We start from the raw sequence: 24436 nt of genomic DNA, 5'->3' as shown, positions 1-24436 counted from the left end.
CACTCCCGAGGGAGTCCTGTGGCCCCAAACAAACAAGCCTCAGAGAGATGCTCCTGTCCTCCTCCTCCACCTTTTAATCACCACTAAACTACTGGGAATTTACCCAAGAGAAACGATCACCTGTGCCCACAGAACCCCAGACACCAGTGTTCCCAGAAGCACAACCTGTGGTAGCCACAAAGTAGAACCACCCACTGTTTGTCTGCTGGTGAATGGATACACAAAATGTGGTCCACCCATGTGCTAGAACATTCCTCACAGGAAGAGGTGTTGAAGTCATGGTGCGTGCTTCCACATGCACCAGCCTCGCAGGCATTGTGTTAAGTAGAAGTCAGTTACAAGAACCGCGTGCTTCATATAATCCCATTGGCATATTTGGAACAGGCCAAATCCATAGACCAAAAATTACCTGAGTGGTTAGTGGCCAAGAGACAGGGAGGGAAAGGGAGAAGTAACGGCCAAGGAGTACACGTTTCTTTTTGAGGCAAAGAAAATTTTCTGAAACTGCGTGGTGGTGATGGTTCCAGAACTCTGTAAATCAGTAAAAACCACTGAACTGCACACTTCAAAAGGTAAATTTTATGGTATCTGAATTACATCAATAAAGTCAGGTTTTAAAAATTTTTAGTGCAAAATTTTATTAAAAATAACTCACATTAACTTCAAAGACAGGATTACAGAAAATGGAATAAATCCATACTATTTCTCATTCTCTAGTCCCATCAAAACATTATTTCAACTCTATCCCCCATGATATATTGAAAATTCATTCTTTCAACCCCCAACTTCCTAAATCTGAATGACAATTCTTTCACAATTTTTTTTTAAAAGCTAAGGATAACTTCACATTTAAATTAACTGGTAGCAGGGTGTGTTTTGCCATGATGTTTGCAACACGGTGATTTGAACTATGCATGGTTTCGGAATGTAACATGGTAACATCAGCTCACATGGTCTAGCATTTTCGTGGGGAGAGCATAGAACATCTGCCCTGCAGTGGAGCTTGCTATAATCCCAGCAGACTGGGAGGCTGAGGCAGGAGGATCTCGAGTTCAAAGCCAGCCTCAGTAACAGCAAGGTGCTAAGCAACTCAGTGAGACCCCGTCTCTAAATAAAATACAAAACAGAGCTGGGGATGTGGCTCAGTGGTTGAGTTCAATCCCTGATACCAAAAAAAAAAAAAAAAAAAAAAAAAAAAAAAAAAAAAAAAAGAGAGAGAGAGAGAGTAAAAATCGTCGTCTGCTCCGGACATTTCTTGAGAATACAGTACATCATTAATGATAGTCACCTTGCTGTACAGTAGGTCTATTGCATGTGTTCCTGCTGTCTACCTGTAACTGTGTGTCCTTTGACTGATCCCACTCCCCACCCCTACCCTTCTCAGCCTCCGGTGACCACTGTTCCACCTTGTAATTCCATGAGATCAGATTTATGAGATGCTACATGTGGTACTTGTCTCTGTGCCCGGCTCATTTCACTTATTGTCATGTTCTCCAGGCTTGTCTGTGTTGCTACAAATGGCAGGATGACATTCTTCTTACGGCTGGGTAGTATTTCTTTGTGTATGTGCCGCATTCTCTATCCATTCACCCAGTGATGGATACTGAGTATGACATCTCTTGGTGCTTGTGAAAAGGGGTGTGCAGAGGTCTCACTGGCTTTATAAGGGACACCTTTGTGGAACCCCTAGGCCCATTCCCTGTGCGTCTGTAGCCCTAATTTCCTAACTGGGAATTCTGGGCTGCAGCATAGCAATAGTATCTCTGAAGCTTTTACCATGCAGACTTGTATGTACCCAGTTTTCCTTGTGTGACCTTGGGTGAGTCACTTATCCATGGCAGGTCACGTGCTCAGGTGTAAAGTGCATTGAATGGTTGAGCTGTGTTTTCCCGAGACCCCGCCAGGTGTGGGTAAGATTCCGTCTGTGGGCTCTGGGAGGAACACTGACCTCGCCCAGCTCTGTGGTGAACTGGGAAGTGAAAAGACATGACTGGGGCTGGGGAGATAGCTCAGTTGGTAGAGTGCTTGCCTCGCAAGCACAAGGCCTGGGTTCAATCCCCAGCACTGCAAAAGAAAAAAGAAAAGACATGACCGTGTGCAGTTAAGTGGGGATGTGTCATCGGTGGTGTTCAGGACCCCAAGGAGCCGTGAACTCCTGGGAGTGTTGGCAGAATTTGAGACACAGGTGCCCATGTGCATTTCCAGGGAGAGAACCAGGGTTTTCATCAGAGACTTCAAGAGGTCAGAGGGGACAGAGGGACCACTGTAGTTGGGGGAAGGGACGGGGCTAGCCTGGCATGTTCCATCCACTGTTCACCTCCCTTTTAAAATTAAGGTCCCCCAAGGTCAGGGGTGTGTTCTGCCTGCTGTTGTGTCCCAGTGCTCAGACCCTGCAGCACAGCAGGCCCTGGGTGCCTTTTATTGGTGGCTACGTGTTCTAGGTTGCCGTAGCCCTCTCATCTCTCAGCCATGGCTGTTAATTCAGGGAAAAACTGATGGGGGATGAAGAAAAGACAAACAGATGCTCACAGAGAGAAAAAGCTGGGGCCAGGTGGGTAGCCAAACTCTGATGGAGTTTGACTGACCCAGAGCTAGCTCAGCACATTTATTATATAGTTTTGTCATCAAAAGGTTATTTGTGAGAAAGTTTCAGAAAAGCAGACGGACTTGAAGTTCACAGTGAAACTTGCATGACATTGAGGTCATCTTGTTATGCCCAGAATTCTCTACCCCCCGGGGAGTTGGTGCCTGAGCTCAGGGTTCTGACTGATAAGCTCTGCGCCTTTTGTAGCCTCCTCAGCCGCTATCACCTTAGCAAGCGGGCCATCTTACCCTGCACTTTTGCGTAGGACGTTCCCAGTGCAACACAGCCGTGAGACAGTCAGAAGCCAGGTTCAAATCACGGCTCTGCACACTAGGTCTGGGAGCCTCCCCGCCTTCAAGATGGAGACCCCAGGGAGGCAGAACGAGGGGATATGTCACAACCAGGTTGACTCCACTTTTTTCCCCTGGCTGTGGAGCTTCCTTGGCGAGTTTATCAATGGTTATGTGGACAAGCCCTGGAGAATGTCTGTCAACCCAGGCCCTTCTTTCTGGAAATCCTTTTTCCTGGGACCGGGAATCTTCCAGTGAGCTCTGAGAATGAAGCCGTTAGAAATGAAATTTTGGATCGCCACAGGGCCAGGAAAAGATTCTACCTGCCCTGGAATCATTAACCTGGATGCCACCTCACCTCTAAGCAGCCACTGAAAGTTGCTGAGAAGCAAAACCCCATGCTCTGAGTTGCTCCCACGGCTGAAAGGGAGAAGATACCGCAGAGATGAGGGCCCGTGGACAACATCATGTGCTTGGGCAAGTGAGAGCAAGTTTGAGAACCCCAAAGATGAAAGAATAAAGGAGAAAGTTGGGAGATGCTCTGAAGGAGACCATAGTGCTAGGCAAATGGCTTTGGACAGGAATATGGATGGGTGTCCCTGGAAGGAGAATGTGAAGGGGAGACTCTCGTACTTATATGAAATATGACTCCCATCCCTAATTGCTAATGTCCTAATTGCTTCTGCTGCTGATGGAGACTCAGGTAACTCCTTTCACTATAGCTGGACCATAATTCTGCTCCCTGCCTCCTATAAGACTGAGAGTCGAGAGGACTCTGCCTTACATTGGGACACTCAGCAGGCCAGTTCCTCATTGAGAACCTGTGATGTGGGCTGGCTGCTGGGCACCTTAGGGGTTTCTGGAAAGCCCTCAGCTAAAGTCTTCTTCAGTGGCTGTCTTAGTCAACCAGGGCTCCCATAACACAGTACCACCAACTAGACATCAGACATTTATTTTCTCATGGTTCTGGAGGTTAGAAGTCCAAGATCAAGTGTCAGCAAGACTGGTGTCTCCTGAGTCCTCTCTCCTTGGCTGGTATATGTGTTTCCTTGGTTTCTCCCTGTGTTCTCACCTGGCCTTTCCTCTGTGGGTGTCCGTGTCCTCATCTCTTCTTACGAAGACACCTGTCGTATTGGATCAGTACCCACCCTAGTGACTTCATTCCTAAAGACCCCGTCTTCAATCTGACTGGGTTAGGCTTTCCACATAGGAATTTGTGGGCATGCCATCAGCTTCTAGTACAGACAAACAGTGACTTGGATCTTGAAGAGGCTGGAGTAGGTGGATACAAGTTCTGATCTTCTTTCTGTTTTCTTTCTTAGGAAATGGTCACCTTCCTGGATAAGCTGGTAAGTCAATGGGTGAAGCTGATGTCTTCGGAGAACTCTGTGCGGGCCTGGGGAGTTACAGAAAGGTGGCCTTTGCCAAGTCAGCTGTTGGCACCATTGAGAAGAGATAGACAGGGCAGGGGAAGGGGCCCAGCTGGGACAGCTGAGCAGCTGGGGGAGGAGAGGCAGTAACAAAGACTGACAGGGCGTATTTGGAGGGCAGGTGGAGTAGGCATGCTTCTCTGATGTTCCAGGAAGTAAGAGGAATGCCTTTGCTGGCTTGGCCAGGGAAGAGAGGCGTGGGTATCAGCGGAAGGTACTGGAAAATATCCTGTAGGCCCATGTTTCACAGCTTTTTAAAATCACATCACTCCGTCAAATCTAAGAGCTAACACCTCCATTTGACATCGTTGGCAATGTCAGTCTCAGTGATGGTGAATGGAAATGAACACGCACTGTTCCCGAGAACTCTGCCCTGTCATGTCCTCTGCCTCCCCAGATTAGACGGGGGTGCAGAAAGAACCTGCAGGGTAAACTGCCAGTTCAGTGACAGCAGAGGGACAGAGCAGAGAGAACCCAAGGCAGAGGGACTTGGCTTATTAATGAGATGTGGGAGTGGAGAGAAGACTGTGACCACCAACTTCTAGATCCACGGGACACATGGGAGGAGAGGAGCTGAGCCCTGAGGGTGGAATTGTGTGTGACGGGGACCTCTCAGTGAGCATAGCCTGTTGTGGCTGCTCCGACCTCACTTTCTGTGACTTCTCACTACAAAACTTCCAGCAGTCTGAGCCAGGCACGTTAGTGCACACCTGTAATCCCAGTGGCTCAGGAGGCTGAGACAGAAGACTCTTGAGTTCTAAACCAGCCTCAGCTTCAGCAAGGTGTAAGCAACTCAATGAGACCCTGTCTCTAAAATACAAAATAGGGCTGGGGATGCAGCTCAGTGGTCAAGTGCCCCTGAGTTCAATCCCTGTCCATCCCCGCAAAAAAAAAAAAAAAAAAGAAAAAGAAAAAAGAAAAAGAAAAAAGAAACTTGCAATAGTCTGAGAACATGTCAGACTGTAGAAAGAGGGGCTTGTGGTTGCAGGTCAGTGGAGAAAGGTGTCCTGGGCCAGCTGCAGACCAGGTGGGCATCTGCCTCCTGCAGGATGATAGCTGGGGGGTTGGAGCAGATGAATTCTCTGTGGATGGTGTCCATTCAGAAGGAGGGTCCTGACAGCTGAGCTGCAAAATACTTGCCCATGAGCAGCAGAGGCAAGAGTAAGGCAGGGGCATGAGGGGCTGGAAAGCCCAGCGCCACCGAGCCATGGAAAGGGCGTGGCAGAGGAAACGCCTGGAAGCTTGGGAAGGGGAAACCCACAGAGCATTGCTGGCGAGCAGTGGCCTTTAGTGGGAGGTGGCACTGGACTTGGGGATGAGAGGGAAGAAGCCGGTGATACAAAGGAGCAGAGGAACTACCAAGGGGGTCCCAGGCGGGGAGGGTCTGAAAGGCCCTGAGGTGGCCGACGGGCAGCAGCGAGGGAGAGGAGAGAGCCTGGTTTATTTGAGGGTGGGAGCCTGGTTGTGAAGTGGGTATTGGAGAAGGGTTGCAGCTAAGGGAGGTATAGACGCCCAGCACGGTCCCTGTCACAGTGGGTGCTCAGTAGAGGGGAGCTGCAGCCACTGTCGGGCAGAGCAGAAGGGAAGGGGGAGGCCAAGGTGCTTTTGAACTGGAAGGAACAGCGCGCCCAAGAGCGAGGGTAGAACCGTAACCTATGGAATGTGAACGTGGCACACGGGGAGGGAGGGTGCACTTCACCTGAGAGGAGGAGGGAGGGGAACCCACCGGATTTGCGAGAGGGCGGGGAGGAGAAGGAACTGGGCCCAGGGGCCTTGGTCGTCTAAGAAAATTGCAAAGGCCAGTTGGAGAGAGGGTGTGGGGGCTGGGGACATATGAGGACGGAGGAGGGTGGACGTCCTGGAGAAGCTCTGGCCGGGTCTGTGGAGAGCCTGGGCTTGCCGGGAGAGGCCTTGGCTCTCAGCAGCACATTCCAGAAACGCGTCCGCATGGGGCCCCTCCTTTCTCTTCCGCTAGGGCATCCCGCAAGCAGTGTTCGTGGGCCACGACTGGGCGGGCGTGCTGGTGTGGAACATGGCTCTCTTCTACCCCGACAGAGTGAGGTAAGCAGCACAGCCAGCGTTTGGAGAGACTAGACTCAAGTGCCACGAGAGCTCCCTCAGCCTCCCACCCGGAAGACTTCTGGAGCGCTAGTAGGTGCTGTGGGAAATGACAGCCCTCCAGCAGGTCCTCAGTGCCCCTCGACATGTTCCCAGGGAGCTCTCCTCTTAGGGAGCAGCACCTGCGCCTGTGCCTGGCCATGGGACAGAGGATCCAGGGCCCGAGCGGCTAGTGGGAGATCCATGGCGGACCTTGAAGGCAGTAGGTGAGCAGGAGGGGTGCCACAGAGCTCAGCTCCAGGAGAGGGTTCTGCTCCAGGTGGCTCAGAAAACCTGTCCTTCCATCCTGCCCTGAAGTGGTAGTGACAGTCACGTCACCTCTCAGGCCCGTTTCCCCAGCCACAAGGCAGCAGTAAGAACTGCCTGGACACAAATGCTGTGCGAACGCTGTTAGCTTGGCGTCTGGCCATCACCATCAGGCTGTGAGAGGGGCATCTCCAGGCTCCAGCGGGAACTTCCAGATGAACCCAGACAGCGGCTGGCTTTGTGGCTGCACCCCATTTGGCCGGCAAGCTGAAGCTAAAACCTGCCTGACCCCACTTAGTGAGTTAGATAAACTCGGTCCTCAGCAGCCCTCTGCGTCTCCCAGCGAATCCCGTTCGTTTCTACACAGCTAAGGTTCTAAGAACAGAACCGCCAGAGAACTTCCTTCAGCCTCAGCCTCTGCTCACATGGCCGTTATGTCCAGGACTAAAAGAATCAGACATTTCCTAGAATATTCTAAAAAGTTTTTGTGCTGCTGTTCTGCTGATCTTTCTAACCTTTCTCTTTCTAACCTTTCTCTCTCTCTCTCTCTCTCAATGTAAATGAGAGGTGGTTCTTAAGTTAACCAAAGTGTTGCACTAGGGGCATGCTTTCAGGGATGAACAAAAGGAACTACAAGAAACATGATCTCTACCTTGAAGGAGATTAAACACATACACACACACACACACACACACACACACACACACACACACACCTTGTTGTTTTACTAAACTTAATCTCTCCAGCGAGAATTAAAAATTTTGCATAAATGACATCAGATCCAGGCACCCCTGGTTTCCATTTCCTCTTCTCTTGATTCTTTCTGTCGCTGGCGTGTCTCCATGGCCCCGCAGTGGTCTCTCCCCTGCCTGCTGTCCTTGGGCAGCTGGACAGCAGTCCTGGGAGGCAGAGGAAGCCAAGACCCTCTTCCAGTGCTGTCTGTGGTGGGAACAGCCTCTGGGCCGGGGCAGATCTCTCCTCTAAGAATATCATTGACAACATTGATCTGCAGGTCCCTAACCAGATAATAAATGGGAAAAATAGCCCACTGTGTGGGGGATTTCTTTTCATCCTGTTTGATTTTCTTCTGAGATAAGCTATGAGCTTATTTAATTCAGGACTGCTCATTTAATTGTTAGCTTATTTAATTCAGGGTCCAAGAAGACCCTTTGACGTCCTTCCTTTCTCTGCCAGTCACCTCCAGACTCTGCTCCCTGGGACTCTGCTATTGGCCAAAGCATTTATGGACCTTCGTCTCATTTTGTGATAACAATTTTTTTTAATGCAGGGAATAAACTATGTGTGAAGTTGATTAAAAAGAAAATCCTCTTACCCTCAGAATATTTATTAAAAACTAAAATTTCTTAACTTGTGGCTTAAGAAATGCTTAAAGTAGGTTTGCTATTGTGAGCTTCGAAGCCTGTAGCCATCCATATAATTTATTTTAGAACATAATCTGTACCACCCTCTATTGCAGCCACCAGTCATGTGGCTGTTGATCTTGAAATGTGGCCAATCGAATTGAGTTTACCATACATGGAAAACACCAGCCAGGTTTCAAGGACCTCATGAGAAAAATAAAGAAAAAAAAGAAGTGTGAAAAAGCTCATGAATGAATATTGATTACATGTTGAATTATTAATAGTGTAGATGTCTTTGGTTAAATGTTAAATCTTGGTTGTTTCTTTTTATTGATTTTAGTGTGGCTAGGGGTAAGTTTTAAATTTCATTCGTAGCTTAATTATATATACACTGGCCGGCACTGGCCCAAACCACATGGCCCCTGTTTATTCCCTTGGCCCACTGACCCGGTTCTTCCGAGTCCCTGTCTCCCCCTGACGTTGTCTCCTCTGCTTCTCTGCTGGGGAGAAGCTTTCCCAGGCTGGCGGGTTATGGAATCCTCTCCAGACCAGCCTGACTCACTAGCCCTTCGACTCTGCTTCTGGGCTGGCTCTCAAGCCCACCCCTCCTTGTTCCTCTCCCTGCGAGGTGGCCAGGCAGCACTCTGGCTGACTGTGCCCTGGACTCTGGCTGCGTCACTGCTGGGTCAGTCTCCGCTCCTGCGACGGAGCCACTCTCCCCTCTGATCCGAAGCCCTCGGGGACTCCTTGGTTCCCACAACATCAAGTCCACATTTAGGACACTTCCTGTCAGGCTCTGACCTGGCTTTTTGTTTTTATTTCCCCGCCAAACACCGGTCTTCTGACCAGTCTTCTCGCTCCCCCCAGTACGAATGCAAGCTTTGCCCCACTTCCAGACCCTGCTCCTGCTTCCTCCGGTGTCCCCCGAGGGCACTTTCTCCCCCAGCTCTCTCAAGTTCAAGTGCTCTCTTATTCCGGAGGCCCTCTGTGATGTCCCATTCAGACCTTCTTTTCTCCTTTGACGCTCCTGGTATTTCCCACGATTCTTATGGCTACCTCACAGCCTGCCTATAACGCAGTCATCTGTACGTTGGTCTCTCTCTCTCCTTATTCAATTATTATAATCTCTTTTGTGGAGAGAGGATGTATTTTATGTGTTCTCATCCCTGGTGTATAACATGGAATTAGACTCTACACAGAGGAGACACAGTGAGTGGATGAAGGAAGGGGAAAAAAGTGAATAGTGAGTACATTTTTAAAATGAGAGATCCAGCCGGGTGCTTGTAATCCTAGCTACTCAGGAGGCTGAGGCAGGAGGATCACAAGTTGGAGGCCAGTCTCAAAATAAAATGGGACCCTGCCTCAAAGTAAAAAATAAAAGGAAGTGGGGGTGTAACTTAGGGGTAGAGCACTCCTGGGTTCAATTCCCAGCCACCACCACCCCCCCAAAATAAAAACTAGGGAGAGATCCAAGAGTCTACATCATCTAACCAGTGTTGATACGGAGTGTGTAGTATGGGCGTGTTTGTCTTGGCAGGTAGGTGAGGAAATATTGCAGTTGAGTGGGGGGAACCCACTGGGATAGGAACCACTCTCTGGTGTGAGACCTGCAGATGTAGCTGCTGACACGCCAGGGCCATCCTGGTTCTTATAGACCCTCCTCTGACGGGCTTCTGACTCGCTGCCTCTTATCCCTGCAGAGCAGTGGCCAGTTTGAACACTCCCTTCATACCAGCAAATCCCAAGGTGTCGCCCATGGAGAGCATCAAAGCCAACCCCGTTTTTGATTACCAACTCTACTTCCAGGAACCAGTAAGTGTGGTGGGGCACGGAGGTGACTACTGTCCTTCCTTCCCATCATCCCTCCTTCTCTCTCTCGGTTTATCTCTGGCCCCTTTAATTTTCTGTGGCATTAGTCAAAAGTGATTTTACAGCTGGGTTTGCGTGCAACTGGCTGAAGAGCTGGGCCTCTTCTTTTCCAGTTGGTGGCGCATCTGTGGGTGTGTTTAGGATGGGGGAGGGTGGGGACAGGCACGGCGGGATCACGCACGAGGTGCTGGTTGTCCTGCTTCTCTGAAGCTGAGGAGTGGGGTCTGCATGCTCACCGGGAGCAGCCTTGCTTTTCTGGCTGAGAAGCTGGACAAATCTATCTGTGTTGGTGGAGACAGCTCTTGGCCTGTCACCAGGGACCTCGTGTCTCTACTCACAGAGAACTGAGCTTTGGGATTTTGGCACTGAAAGCCAAAAGGTCCTGCAGTGGGTCCCAAGTGAGCTGAAAGCGTGTCAACCCACGCACCACAACGCCGCCTTTCCAAGGCAGCCCCTGGACCACGGATGACACAGTATGGGTGTCACTGCCACCTTTGACTGGGGCTCACTGAGAGCTGCACTGTGGGTCTCCTGCTCAGCCCAGACCCTCACAAGTGAGCCACACAGCCCCGCACTGCTGAACTGGACCGCAGGGTGTCTTCCAGTGGGCATTCTGCTCGCCCGCCTCCCTGGCTTCGCACACGGTGACTTCCACCCGAGAGTGGCTGCTGCGCTCACCCTGGCCTTGCGGCCTGTTTCCCAGGCTGGAGACTGCTTGCTCCAGGAAGTCCCACCTTCTCCAGGAAGTCCCACCTCTGCCACCACCACCTGATCCCGCAGAGCTGTGCATGTGCGCTCCTGGAGCCTCCTGGAGGTTTGGCAGCCTCTCTGGCTGGTCCTGGGGTAGAGTAGGGCCGGAGCATACGTTCCCAGAGAGAAGAACCCGAAAGCCACACCTATGAAACAGTTCAGTGACCGGCAGTCCCTAGCCCTCGCGCACTCTGGGGGTGACCTCCTTTGGTTCGGTTCCTCCCTCCCTCCAGAGCTCTGGATCTGTGCCGGGGAGCAGGGCCGCAAAGGGGCCATTTATCACGCGGCAGCACTGGCTCCGCCTTTGGAGATTTCTGATGAAACCCTGCGGCCCGTTAATCACGGCACCGCCCGTTGGTGAGATTCAATTACAAGGAGGATCAATGGCGGCCTCTGCGGAGAGATGGATGCAGGGAAGGGAGCAGCTGAGCGCGGCGCGGTCCTAGTGATCCATGCAGCCCTGGCCAGCCTGCGCCACCCTCCGCCACCATTCTTATTTATTGAGCACCGTCCCCAGCAGAGCAGTTGCTCATCCTGAGCTGGGGGCGCCTTTCAGTGCTTGGAGGGACCAGCAGGGCACGGACAGGGCTTTGTCCTCTCAGGGCTCTGAGTACAGCAAGTGGAGGCCAAAAGAGCCAGGAGGAATCAAAGAGCACAGAGGTAAATAAACCTGTCCTCATCAAAGGGCCAGAGGGCCAGAGGTGAAGGCCAGAGGGAGGAGCAGGTAAGAGCATTTGTTCTCTGGCTGTGCGCCCAGCTGAAGCCATCTGGCCCTAATTAACAGGAGGTCAGGCTGGTCCCACAGACCAGTGATAAATGTCCTCTGCCCAACTTGCCAGGGGCTCCTCCTTTTGGCTCCTGAGACCGGAGTTAAAGGATGGACTTTAGGCTCCAGCACATGTGATTTCAAGCCCCAGTACTGACACTGACTGGCTGGGAAGCTGCTCCCCAAGAGCCTCCATTTTCTCACCCGTAAGATGGGGGTTTTGTAAGAAGTAATGAGGTCATGCTTGTTTCTTACCATGCCTGATGCCCAGGAAGAACATCAGTACATGATAATTATTATTGACGTTATTAGTTTCTACATTCTTAAAGTCACTGAATTCTGCCACGACTGTCTACTTTTCCCACCACCTGGGACTTTTTCATGGACACACGCTGTTCCTCATTCATGGTTTTACTCCCACTGCCGAAGCAAGGCCATAGCAGGCTCAGTGGCTGGGAAGGCAGGCGGGCAGGAAGGAGGAAGGCAGCCACCCTGGTGGGCCAGCTTCTCTGACCCCTGGGGTCGCTGTGTCAGAGTCTGTGCATCTGGTGGGACGGTCTTCTCTTCTGGTTTTATGCAGTGACTCTCGCAGGGAAGGATCTTACCTGCAGATCTGTCCCAGGTGTCTGTTGGTTTTATTTCTGGGCGGGCGCAGTCTGTGCAGTTTCTTGGACTATAGTCGGGATCAGCGACACGGGCAGTGCCCCACGGGACACTGCAGGAGGAGGCCGTGCACCCGTCCCACTGCGTCTGGGGCAGGGTGAGGTGGAGTCGCTGCGGGCCACAGGCACTCCGGCCATGTCTGCTAGGGGCGGGGTCCTTCAGGGCTCCCGGGGTGCAGGTCATCCAGGGGATAATGGTAAAATGCAGAGTCCTGTTTGGTAGAGTCAGCAGGGCAGCTGAGGGTTCGCTTCCTCACCGGCTCCCATGAGTGGACACTCCTCCCAGCACCAGCCCAGAGCAGCTAGGCTGCCCAGGCCAGCAGCTCTGTGCCTTACTGTATTACTAAGGATTTGACAAGTCAGAGACTCTTTACCCAGAAATATGTTCACGCACGCGAAATCCTGCAGGCAGTTCAAAAGGTCCCAGATTTCCTGAAGCCCACACTGAGGATCCCTGAGTATTTCGTTAGGAACACTCCCTCTCCATCTTTATCCCAGGCTAAGTGAGTCTCAAAGCATCCGCAGCCTCGTCCTCTCTGCTGAAACACTCTTCCCTCTCAACCCGCCCCCAAGTCCTGCTGGCTCCCAGGGTCTGGCTCCAGACTAAAAGCTAACTGCTGTCTCTGGGGCGACCAGCATAAACTGTGACTTCACCACCTGCCTGTCCCCAAAACGCCCATAGAGCTTGTTCTCATCTGTACATCCCCCGCAGAAACTGGCACATCATAGAAGCCGTAAGTATAGATGAATTGATAGATGAACTGATGAATACGGACTCTACACACACACTGTTCAAAATGTCTCTGACATTTAAATATATTTGTGACAGTCAACTCCTCACCTACTTTACCACAGCATCTTTTTTTACAGTAGATAAACATCTTATGAATGTGAATTTCAAGAGGACAAGAAAAAGGAAGAAAAATTAGCAGACATGCAGCCCCACGGCCTCCCCTCCCTCTCTGGCCGCCATTCCCTGCAGTTAAGCAGTCAGGGCCCACAGTGCTGGGGCCTGCTGGAACCTGGGAGGAATAAGCAATTACGTGTAATAACTCCCCCGCAGGGCAGAAGAACCTGGTAATTTGTCACCACAAAGGACAGGCATCCGGCTCCTTAACAATGGAGCTTTGCTGCTCTGTTCTTAAGGAGACAACCATTGCCAGTCTCTGGTCTGTAATAACTTAGGTCCAAATCAAAGAAGTTGGATCTGAAGTTACTGCAGCCATTCTGAGACTGGTGAGCGCACAGCTTTGGGCTTATCGCTTTGACCTTCAGCCCTGGTCTCCTCAGAGTCCACCACCCCCTCAGCCACCACCCACTGCTACACCAGCCACTCCGATCCCTTTAGAGGGATCATTGCAAGTAACACGTTCTCACAGCAGGAGTTTGGGGGAACTCAAAGAAAGCAGCATCCATGAACCTACCCGGGGAGGGGCACTGCGAGCACCCTGTTCTGTTTCAGTCTTTTTTGACCGTGTGTTTTAAAATGAGTATTCAAGTCCATTCTAATGAAACGGGGCGGGGGGGGGGGGCTGTGTGGGATGGAGGAGGTCGGGGCTCCCAGCTTTCAATCAGATGGGGGAGGGGATCGGTTTCCAGAACGTCAGGGGGTCCTTCACTTTGCCTTCTCCGCTGTTGTAGGGAGTGGCTGAGGCTGAACTGGAACAAAACCTGAGCCGGACTTTCAAAAGCTTCTTCAGAGCAAGTGATGAGGTGAGCAGCTGGGGAGGGGGCTGCTGTGCAGAAGGGCTGCCTGGGAGCCAGAATGTCTGGGACTCAGCCATCTGGCCCTGTTGTCTTTGGCTTCCACAGTCAGGGTGATTGGGGTCCCTCCCACTCCACTGTTCCCCTGTTAATTGAGAAAAGTCACACCTGACCAAACACTGAGACAACAGCGATGGTTTGGAAATCACACGTTGTCACCATCACCATTTTAACATGGGTACTGAGTTAGCCAAGTCCAAAACCAACCCTGACCCTAGACCTTTCTGGAACACCCCACAACGCTCAGCTCCTGCCCAGGATCCGGGGTGGTCCCACTAGGGCTGTATGTACAGTCAGTGCCTACTTAGGCCTCCCCATGTTTCCAGTAGAAACTGGTCACTTCTTGCTTCTCTCTCCTTCATACTGTGTTAAGTTCCTTTTTCTTGGAGTGCCTCCTTTAGTAGTTCTCTCAAGAAAAGTCTGTTAGTGGAAAACTCTATTTGGGCCTGAAAAATCTTTACTTCTGCTTTTGATCTTAAAGAATGGTTTATCTAAATGTAGAATTCTCTTCTGCTATTGCTTTTGAGAAATCTGCCTCAGCTGTGTATACTCCTGTATATTAATGAATTGTCTAAGACACCATGATATCTAATCATGGTATCTAATCTACCATTTACCCTTCTTTGAAGTTTAATTTTTGATTTCAATGAATAGCTTTCTTATTTATGAAAGTTGTATTTGCTTCTTTTCCAAATCATTGAGTTTTATAGTTTTGTTCTATTTTTATTTTTCAGTTTCTTCCTTTGTGGTTTTTGTTTATTTTGTTTTGTTTTGGTTTTTGGTTTTTGTATGGGGGATTGGGTGCCTAGCCACGGAGCCACATCCCCTGCCCTTTTTGTATTTTATTTAGAGACAGGTCTCACTAATTTGCTTACGGCCTCCCTAAGTTGCTGAGGTTGGCTTTGAATTTAGGATCCTCCTGTCTCAATTTCCCAGGCGGCTGGGATTACTGGCGTATGCCACTGTGCCCAGCTCCTTCTTTGGTGTCTTTAACCATTTAAAACATCCTCATTTTTCACCTCCTCTCTCTCTCTCTCTCCCTATCATTTGATGTTTTGGGAGAGTCTTCTTACTATTTGCTGCTTTTGCTGCTGTCTCTTGCTATGGGGCCGTGTGTGTGTGTGTGTGTGTGTGTGTGTGTGAGTTTTGTCATTTTGGTTTGGAAGCTCATCTTTAGCGGCACTCGATCTGTACCAGTCCCTTCTGTTGGAACTGAGAAAATGACCCTTTTGAGTGGTTTAGCACTTCTCCTGCCAAGCATCCTGGTGGCATTACCAGCCCAGCTTGCTTTACATCTTGGGGTTTCCAGGCCAGGCTGACGGTGCAAATTCAAATGCCAGTAGTTGTGCAAGCAAGCCTGTAGCTATGAATTTTAGGGGAATGCTCTGGTTTCCTCTTTGTACCAAGCTGACATGAATAAACTCCTTTGAAATCTGTCAGGATGGGTGGATTTTTTCCTAGTCCATCCCCCCATATTTTTATTGGCACGTTAAAATTGTTCATAATTGTGGAATTTGTTACACGTTTATCCTTACACACAATATAGCAGTATAATCTGACCAATATCATTCCCCAGGATTTCCCTCCCTCCCCCTCCTCCAAGTTCACCCTTCAACTAAAGATCCAGGACACCAAGTACTCCAGATTTACCGAATTCACTGGGGAGGGACAGGGGGCACCTCATTTTTAGTTTCCTACCTGCTGTAGGCCTAAGGTCTCATCCGTTGCTCTCTGTGGTTGACATTATCAAGATCTGTGTGCAGCCTTGGTCCCGAGTTCTGGAAAGGTCCTCTCCCTCCTGGGGACTTGGCATGTTTGTCATGGAGTGGACCTTCCATCTGCCATTTCATTTTCTGTGGTTTCAGTTATTCTTGGTCATTCGTGGTTCAAAAATATTAAATGGAAGATTCCAGAAATAAATTGTCAGTATAAAATTGTGCCCTATTCTGAATAGTGCATCGAAATCTAACGTTGCCCCTGGAGATGTGAATCGTCTCTGTCTCTCATAAGGTGTTTTGGGAGTGAAAGAGAGAGGCCAGATCCTGTAGCTTTTATTGCCGTATTGTTATAATCAGTCTGTTGTTGCTGATCTCTTACTGTGCCTCTTGAATGAATTCAGTTTTACCTTGGGTGTGCATGTGCAGGAAAATGCACAGCCTGTGGTGTCCATGCATCCCGCACTGAGGTCTCAGGACGCGTTGCCCACTCCTTGGGGGCTCTGCGGTGGCGCTGGTGGGAGTTTTGTTTAATAGGGCCTCTTCCGACGACCTGCTCATGGCATGCTTTCCAAATCCTCCTCCCGCAGAGTTTTCTGGCTGTGCACAATGTTCGTGAAATGGGTAAGAGTCCTGCCCAGGAGATGAAGGCTGAGTGGACCCGGCCGTGGCAGAAGCCCCGAGCCTCCCTTCCAGTCCTGAACTCTGACTTGCCCAGCTCATGTCCCTGCAGGGTGGTATTTGGTGCCCACTCTGACCCTGACCCTGGCCTGGCCACACAACCTCAAGCCCCTTGCCTCTAGGGACCTGTGGACCAAGGTCTTAAGTAGTTGGTGCTCAGAGGACTGTAGAGGTTGGCTGGGCCAGTCCACCCTCTACTGAGGACCTGAGCCCAGGCGGTGGGGCCACCTGGCATGTGCAGCAGGATGGGACTAGACCCCGCCCCTCCGTCATCAGCAGCCGTTCCAGGCTCCTTGCTGTAGCGGCACCTGCTCCCTCCCGAGACCATCTTTGTTCTCCCTGGTGGGTTGGATCAAGTGGAGCTCAGATTGCAGCTTGTCCCACGCCCTACACCCAGCACGGTTCCCACATGGTGCCTTGCCATTATCCACTTAGTTTTATTAGTAGTGAAGATCATTGCCACTTGTCTGAGCCCCTACGAGTACTTATCATCCCCATAACATCCTGATGGTGCCCGGATGATCTCTGTATTACAAATGAAGAAGTGGGTCTCGGAGGGTTGGCTTGTCCAGGAGGACCCAGTGGGTTCACCCCTAGGACCCTGGACACCAGGTGCTCCAAGAGCAGCCCCCTTCCTGCCTCCATCCCTGGAGTTCTTCACACAGTCCCTCATTCGTCTGCTTGTTCCTTCACTCCACAAAGGTCCGTGCACACAGGTGAGCAGCAGCTGGCTGCCACAGTGGGCAGGCACCCCAGGCATAGCCGCTGCCCTCGGGGAGGCCGGCCACAGCAACAGAGTAGAGGAAACAGGCAGGGTGTGCCCAGGGGGCCCCAGCCTGTCACAGTCCCGCGGCCGCCCGCTTACCCTTCACGTACAGTGTACAGATCTGGAGTGACTGGCTGCTGTACCTCGGGGCTTTGTGAGTCTGGTAATGGTGAACGGGCCCCACGCAGGCCCCCATGTTTATAGCCCTGGGGACTGCTGGCAGGCTGCAGTGTGCCCAGGCTGCCCGCTGTCACCACGGGCCACCCTTAGGGCCCGGGAACTGCCAGGACAAAGTGCACCTTGAAGACCAGTTGGGATTCCATGCTGAGAACCCATAGGAGGGTCTGTGAGATCAGAAGATAGCAGCACACGAGCCCCTGGCCGGGGTTCTTCCTGGCCTGGAGGTAAACCAGAGTAATCACCCGTGGAGATCCAGGACTCTCTAAGGGACAGTTAGTCCAGCTGGTCCAAAGAGGTTCAGTCCAGAGGCAAGCGGGAGGGGACCTGGACCAGCCAGTGTCTGCCTACACAGCGTCATCCTGGAGCTGGGCTGAGGGCACGTGCTGTGGTCTGTCCCCGAGCAATGGTGTCAGGTGGTGACGTTGAGGACAGTGTGGGGGGCACTGCCGGGCTCCAGAGTGACAGTGAGACACAAGCTCAGAGCTGGAGGAGACATGGCGCAGTGAGGGCAGGGATGTGATTCTCTGATGGGACGTGAGGGGCGCCCAGGCACCCAACCCAGCACCAGCCGCAGACTCAGAGGCCTGGCTGCTGACTGGACAGGGAACAGGTGGCTCCTTGCAGGAGGACTCCTGGTGAACACCCCTGAAGATCCCAGCCTCAGCAAGATGGTCACAGAGGAGGAAATTCAGTTCTATGTGCAGCAGTTCAAGAAGTCTGGCTTCAGGTAAAGAGACAGGGCCCCAACCCGAGGCGAGCGGTGGGTGGAGAGGGAGGCTGCTCTCAGGGTGGGGACCCAGCGCCCCTCTCGCACAGCCCACACGCCAGTGGTCTCTGCGGTCTCTGCGTGATTGCTGCAGTGTCAGCAGGCTCACTACCTGAGTGGCTCAGCCTCTTTCCGGGTGGCCGGCTGCTCTTTCCTTGTGTCTGGGGCCCGGCAGATCAGAGGGTTTGAGATATTCTTCAGCATAACTCCTCTGGGTTAACTCTGGTTCTGTCTCCAGAAAAACCACCCAGCCAACCAGTAAAAGTGAGAAATAGAGTACGGATCCTGGCACCTGCACCTTTCCTGGAGCCGGCCAGTGGTCTCTAGTCCCCAGCAGCCTCCCCAAGCCCAAACACGCCCCACCAAGAACCAGGGTAGACCCACAGGACCAGCTTCCATGGGTCCCAAAGCCCCCTGAGCTGGGGCCCTGTCACGCACTGGGCCTTGCTGAGTAGAGCTCAGCGAGTGTGTCCCGCCAGGCGTGAGTGCGGGGTTCGCCCTGCAGAGCTGTGCTCTCCCCAGAATGGCTGGCTGTGTGCAGCGCGGCCTCCTGTCAGGGGGATGGCGGTCAGGCCCCCAGCTTACCTGAGCGACTCTCCGTCCATTCCCCAGGGGTCCCCTCAACTGGTACCGAAACATGGAAAGGAACTGGCAGTGGGGCTGCAGAGCCTCGGGACGGAAGGTGAGCAGTGTCCTCCCCCACCCGCCCCTGCTGCCCTTCCCGGCGCTCTTGGCTTCCTGTTGGCCCCACCTGGTGGGAGCCCAGCGGGTGGACAGACCTGCACTTGCTGCTGTTCCTCTGGGTTTAGGACAGAACTTCACTCGGGAGTCCTCCCTTGCTCATGCGCCCCTCACATGGTGGAGGGTGGCTCTGGGGACCAGCAGCGTTTGTCCAGCATCATCCACGATGCCCAGGTCTCCTAGTGGTGGCCCAGGCCAGGGTAGCAGGTGGGCCAGGTGGTTCCAGGGGTGGCATGGGTCATGCAGCCCGACCACAAAGTAGAGTTTGGTCCCCTCAGAGAGATGGGCATAGACCTCTTGTGTCCCTTTGGTTTTGTCTGAATCTCAATCTCCTCATTTGTTGCGTAGGCCTCTGGTGGGCAAAGGAAGTGAGTTTCCATCCCAGATGTTAAAATCCAGAGGGAAACTGCACCCTCCCCAACAAGATGGCACAGGGAACCAGGCCTTCATCAGCTCCCTCTGGAGCCCGGGGCCCACTCCATGGAGTGAATGTGCCTGCCGCGCACCAGGCAGCATGCCAGGCCTTCCGGACACTACTCGACACAGTAGGGCAGGTCCTGACCTCTGGAGTAGGTCCTGAGACAGCTGAGCGTATAGCATAGTGACCAAAAGCAGGCTGGGAAGTAAGTCGGCCCAAGTCTAATCCCTGTGCAATGTTGGGAAAGACACTTTACCACTCTGATCTTCTTTGCCTGTTCTGCAATAAGGAAATGGCAAAAATAAAGAGCGCCCCCGCCGAGTTGTGCAAGGGCAAAATGGGTTAATGCACGCAAGGTTAAGAACAAAACGTGGCACATAGTAGTCATTCATGTTCGTTGTCCTTATCATCACTGTGATAGCTGATGGAAATTACCAAAGTGCACGCTGATGGGCAAGATCTCTGCTGGCCTGGACCCAAATAATAACAAAGGTGTTGGGAAAGAAAACCCAGACCGTGCTAAGGTTGGGAACCCCCTTCCTCTAGGGTCACCATGGGAATCTCCCGCCTCTCCTGCCTCTTCTGCTTCTGCCACAATTGACATTTGGGTTTGGAACATTCTAGAGTTTACAGAACCCTATAGCAGTGACTTGGCATTAGTTCTAGTCACTAATCACTTCTTAGCTTCCCCTGGTTCCTGGGCCATCATGGAGGAGGGGTGAGGTGAGGAGCACATTATTGCGTGTAGGTGAAGAAATGACAAATCCCCAGCACGGTCACGCCCAGCTGCAGGCCTGGGAGAGTGGTAGGTGGGACAGAGCACGTCCATGCCCAGCAGCAGGCATGAGAGGATGGTAGGCGGGGCAGAGCATGGCCACGCCCATCTGTCCGCCGTGGGAGAGTGGTAGGCAGTTCACAGCACAGGGAGGCTTCCGGGCCCCATTGTGCTTTTTGCTCATAGCAGATCAAAGCCAGGTCATTTCTGAGGCTTTGATGCGTCATGCACGACTGCTATGGCCCACCTGCACTCTGGAATCCTGACCGCCCTTTGTAAGCTTTTATTTAATCAGAAAAAATGAATCTTGACCTTCATTTGAGGACATCTTTTCCTCATCGAATCAGTTCCACAAATATCAGTCACAGAGCAGGCCAGCACACGTGTTCTGACACATGCATGTACCCATACACATGTTGGTCACTACATTCCAAATGCAGCATCCTAAAGACTCCAGGAATAACCTGACCTGTCCTTTGGAGCTTGGCAGAAACAAAGCCAGGCCCACAGGGGCATGACCAGGGTCTTTCCCAGGGGGGCTCAGAGTGGAGATCTGCACTGTGGCATAAGAGCATGGCATGGCTTCTTGCCTGGCATGGGGGTGGCAGGGTGGCAGCCTGCTGGTCGCTCCTATGGCCCATTCTCTTCCCAGATCCTGATCCCAGCCCTGATGGTTACAGCAGAGAAGGATGTCGTGCTAACCCCTCAGATGACCAAGCACATGGAAGAATGGGTGAGGGAATGGCCCTGCATGGGGTCAAGGTGTCCTGGAAGGGAGAGTAGCAGAGGACGCACCTGTCCCAACAGGCGGGAGGGTCAGCTGAAGCCCTGCCCTGATGGGGGTCTGCTGACATCACTGTCCCCGCTTGACTGGCACTCCCTGCCCTTCACTGATGTAGGCTCTTGTTCATTCCACAGTCCTTTCCTGGGTAATGCAGGATTCTTGGGGTGCAGGGGTGGCCTACAAGGAGAAGAGGGGAAGACGCCTCCTCCCGGGTGACCTCTGCGGCTCTTTGCAGCAGCCTGAAGCCCCCACCCACCATTTGCATACTGCCGCAGACCTTTCTGGATGGGTTTTCTTTCAGATTCCCCAGCTGAAACGAGGACACATTAAGGATTGTGGGCACTGGACACAGATGGAGAAGTAAGGAGACTGGGCGCCCCTGCAGGGAGAGGGAAGCAAGGTTCTCCATTCACTTCCCAAAAAGCTTTCGTATTTAATTCCACCCTGCCCTGCCCGACTGGCGTTCACCCCCACAGCTCCACCTTGGCATGGGGAGAATGAGTTCCGAGTGTGAATTGCCTTCTCCTCCAGGCCCACTGAGTTGAACCAGATCCTCATTAAGTGGCTGCAGACTGACGTCAGGGACCCACCAGTGGTTTCGAAGATTTAACCTGTGGCCATACCCAGCAGCACTCCATCCTTCATCTGCAGGGAAACCCTGTCCTCACATGCATCTATCAAGACCAGTGGCTTTGTTCCAAGGAATTTGCCCCAAAGTGATCTTTACATGAAGTTAATCAAATATGCTGTAATTTTAAATCCAAGAAAAATAACACATGATTGATTCTCTGGGTACAGTTGCCTCATCCATCCATCTCCAAAGATGGTTAGTGCCCTGACGGTACAAAATGCAGCACCCAGGTGATGATTTCAGTTTGACCAATTTATAGTTTTGCAGCCAAATCTGTAGTTCATTTTGAAGCATTTCAGCAGAGATTGGGATCCTTTACTCAATAAAACCACGATGACTTTGCTCCTGCTGTCTGTGCTCTTGGGAGAGCAGGCCAGTGTTGGAAGATGCTGCTTTCTTCATTGTTAGAAATGACTGCATTCGAAGGGAATCTTTTCCTCTGCTCTTGGGCTTTGCTGTGATCTCCAGGGTGCCACGTGATCCAGATCAGTGCCATCCAGGGGAGCCTTCTGGAAGGATGCAGTGATCTGCAGCAGCTGGCACCAGGAGCCCTGGGCCCTTCCAGAGTTGACTGAACATTTCCATAGCAAGAGTTTGCTCAGGTACTGACGCACACCTTGAGCACTTGAAATGTGCTAATGAGACTGAGGAAACAAGTTTTAGATTTCATTTTCAATGCAAAGAGACCCCTTTGGTTAGCTGCCACTGCATGGCTCAGTGCAGATGTAGCTGTCTTCCTCTCCAGCCTCTCCTTTCTCTTGTCACATCATTAGGCCCCAGGTCACCCTGGTTTGGTCTCCTGCAATCATCTGTCCATTTCCCCTTTTTTTGACACCAAAGCCCTGCAACAGCCTCCTTAAACACTGCAGGTTGGATCCTCCCAGCTGCCTCCAGGGTAAAGCCTGGCCCCTGCTCAATCCTGCAGGCCCCCTCTCTCTGATCCTAACTGCCCTCTGGTATCTTTGTCCTTCAATCCTGCACACACCACGCTGGTTCTCCTTGACCCTCCAACTCAGGTTGTGCATTCTTTTCTGGAATCTCCCAGCTACAGCCCCTCCACTAAGCTTCAGTCTGGGTCCTGGGTCCTTCCTCGCCCAGCCAGCATTCACAGATATATGCTCACCTTCCTCACTGCACTTTGTGCAGGAAAAGCCCTCCAAGGAGGGGATTTCCCCAAACAAGTTCCAAATTACAATGAGCATAAGTTGGTCAGGCAATGGGGGCAGTCAGAAACGTGAGCGGCATCGGCTCATTACCCCTGTGTGCCTGGTCTTACGTAGTACATCACCTCTGACCCTTCTCGAGGCTCCTTCCCATTTAACAGAGAGGGAAACAGGTGCAGGCAACTTGCTCAGGGTCACTCGGCAGTTGGGGGCGGGGCCTGAACTTGAGCTCTCCTAAGTGCTACCAAAAGTCTGTTTCCTAAATATGAAGCTAAACCAGTTGGGTCAGGCATCTGGCCTGCTGTATACCATGAGAAAGGGGTCCTGTGCCCCAGTTCCCTCCTCCTACAAAAAGGGGACATTGATAGTACCTAAGCCATAGGGAATTGTTGGTAGGAAATATGGTAATATACAGAGTTTCAGGCCAGTGCCTGGCACGGGGCAAGTTCTGGGAGGAAGGTTAGCGTGAGATTTCCAGTTTATCCAAGAGCAAGACCCATGGGGGCTTTAAATGTCCAGCCACACCACTGCCACTACCACCTCCATCCCTTTGCATCTCAGAATGAAAGGGCTCATTTGAAAAGCAAATATATGACCCAGGGGGACTGGCTATCTGAGCCAGATGGCATTGTTTTGCTAATTGGATCTGTCCAAGCTAATTTTTAAGAAAGAATGGGGGAAAGAAGAAGAATCTTAGAACACCCTTCCCAAGAAGAAGCCAAACAGTAAAATCTATTTTGCCTGTAAGCTCAGTTTCAGTGATTCTGTCCATTAAACCCCACAAACTATCAAAAGTACCTCAAATACTTCAGAAATTCTACTATTCTGGCAAATAAGAGTCGAATGAATCAAGTCCATAACACTGCAACAAAAATGAAGACAGTCGTGCAGCATTGAAAGTCCACTGTGATGCTAGACTGGAAAAGATCTCCAGGTTGTATGAGAAAAATACCAGAGTACCCACAGCTGTCTCCAGGTCTCCTCTGGGGAGATTTGGGCAACATGTCAACTGCTATGGTTTTAGCGGCAAAAGAGATTAACCAGGTATTATGGTTTGGATGTGAGGTATCCCCAAAAAACTCATGTATGAGACAATGCAGGAAGGTTCAGAGGAGAAACGATTGGGCTGCAAGAGTCTTAAACCCATCAGTGATTTTATCCCTTGATAGGAATTAACTGCGTGGTAACTGAAGTGGTGGGTGGGGTGGAGGAGGTGGGAATTGGGGCGCGGCTTTGGGTACACATCCGTGTCTGGGAGTGGAGTGTGTCTCTGCTTCCTGATCACAGTATGAGCTGCTTCCCTCTGCCACACAGTGATGTTCAGCCTCTCTCAAAGCCTGAGGAATGGAGCTGGCCTTCTGTGGACTAAGACCTCTGACACCGAGAGCCCTCAAGTAAACTCGTCCTCCCTAAGATTGTTCTAGTCAGGTCTTTTAGTCACAGCGACAAAAAAGCTGACTAAAACACCAGGATAGGAAGGGAAGCTTTTCAAACCCATTTTATTTATGCTTGCTTGGAGTGTGTTCATGATTAATTACAGGATGTTAGTTTTTAAGTCATGGCTATAAAGGAATAAGTAACAAGTATACTCACCTCTGCTGAAAGAAATAGTCTTCTAAAAAGAGCTGCTGCAGACCCTGTATTTTTTGCACCCATGTTCCAGTGGGGTTGTGGTGCTGCGCCCGGGAGAGTCGCCGTCACTCACAGCTCTAGCCAAGGTTTCCAAGGCAAACAGCCTCAAAAAGTGATTCTTAGGTTAGCTGGGAGGAAAGGCTATTTCTGTCATTCTTAGGGTATGACGAACTCATGATGGTAAAGTATATCAAAATAAAATATACAGAATTCAATACATAAAAACTTGGTGGAATTAAAGCTGTGAATACCTGGACATTTATATTTTTAAATATGCATGTCAGAAAGAAAAGTTTTAAATTAATTATATAAACTTCCATTTTTAGAAACCAGAAAAAGTACAC

General features: G+C 51.3%; 1 protein-coding gene across 3 annotated transcripts in view; it reads left to right on the top strand.

The window, feature by feature from the left end:
* EPHX2 (epoxide hydrolase 2) overlaps window positions 1-21639 on the top strand; it is a 47841-nt gene extending 26202 nt beyond the window's left edge. For 2 of the 3 annotated variants that reach the window (XM_079141279.1, XM_079141280.1), the window contains 10 exons: window positions 4197-4223; window positions 6280-6365; window positions 9730-9841; window positions 13718-13789; window positions 16146-16179; window positions 17807-17909; window positions 18561-18630; window positions 20535-20615; window positions 20968-21026; window positions 21198-21639. In XM_079141279.1, the coding sequence (XP_078997405.1) occupies window positions 4197-4223; window positions 6280-6365; window positions 9730-9841; window positions 13718-13789; window positions 16146-16179; window positions 17807-17909; window positions 18561-18630; window positions 20535-20615; window positions 20968-21026; window positions 21198-21276 (723 nt within the window). In that variant the 3' untranslated portion in view covers window positions 21277-21639. Of the gene's footprint in view, window positions 1-4196; window positions 4224-6279; window positions 6366-9729; window positions 9842-13717; window positions 13790-16145; window positions 16180-17806; window positions 17910-18560; window positions 18631-20534; window positions 20616-20967; window positions 21027-21197 lie in introns of those variants that run through there. The other variant, XR_013764012.1, reaches the window with a different exon arrangement.
* The last annotated feature ends 2797 nt before the right edge of the window (window positions 21640-24436 follow it).

Source organism: Sciurus vulgaris (genome assembly GCF_902686455.1).
Source record: "Sciurus vulgaris genome assembly, chromosome: 5".
NCBI classification, from domain to species: Eukaryota; Metazoa; Chordata; class Mammalia; order Rodentia; family Sciuridae; genus Sciurus; species Sciurus vulgaris.
This window is presented reverse-complemented; position numbering and strand designations above follow the sequence as displayed.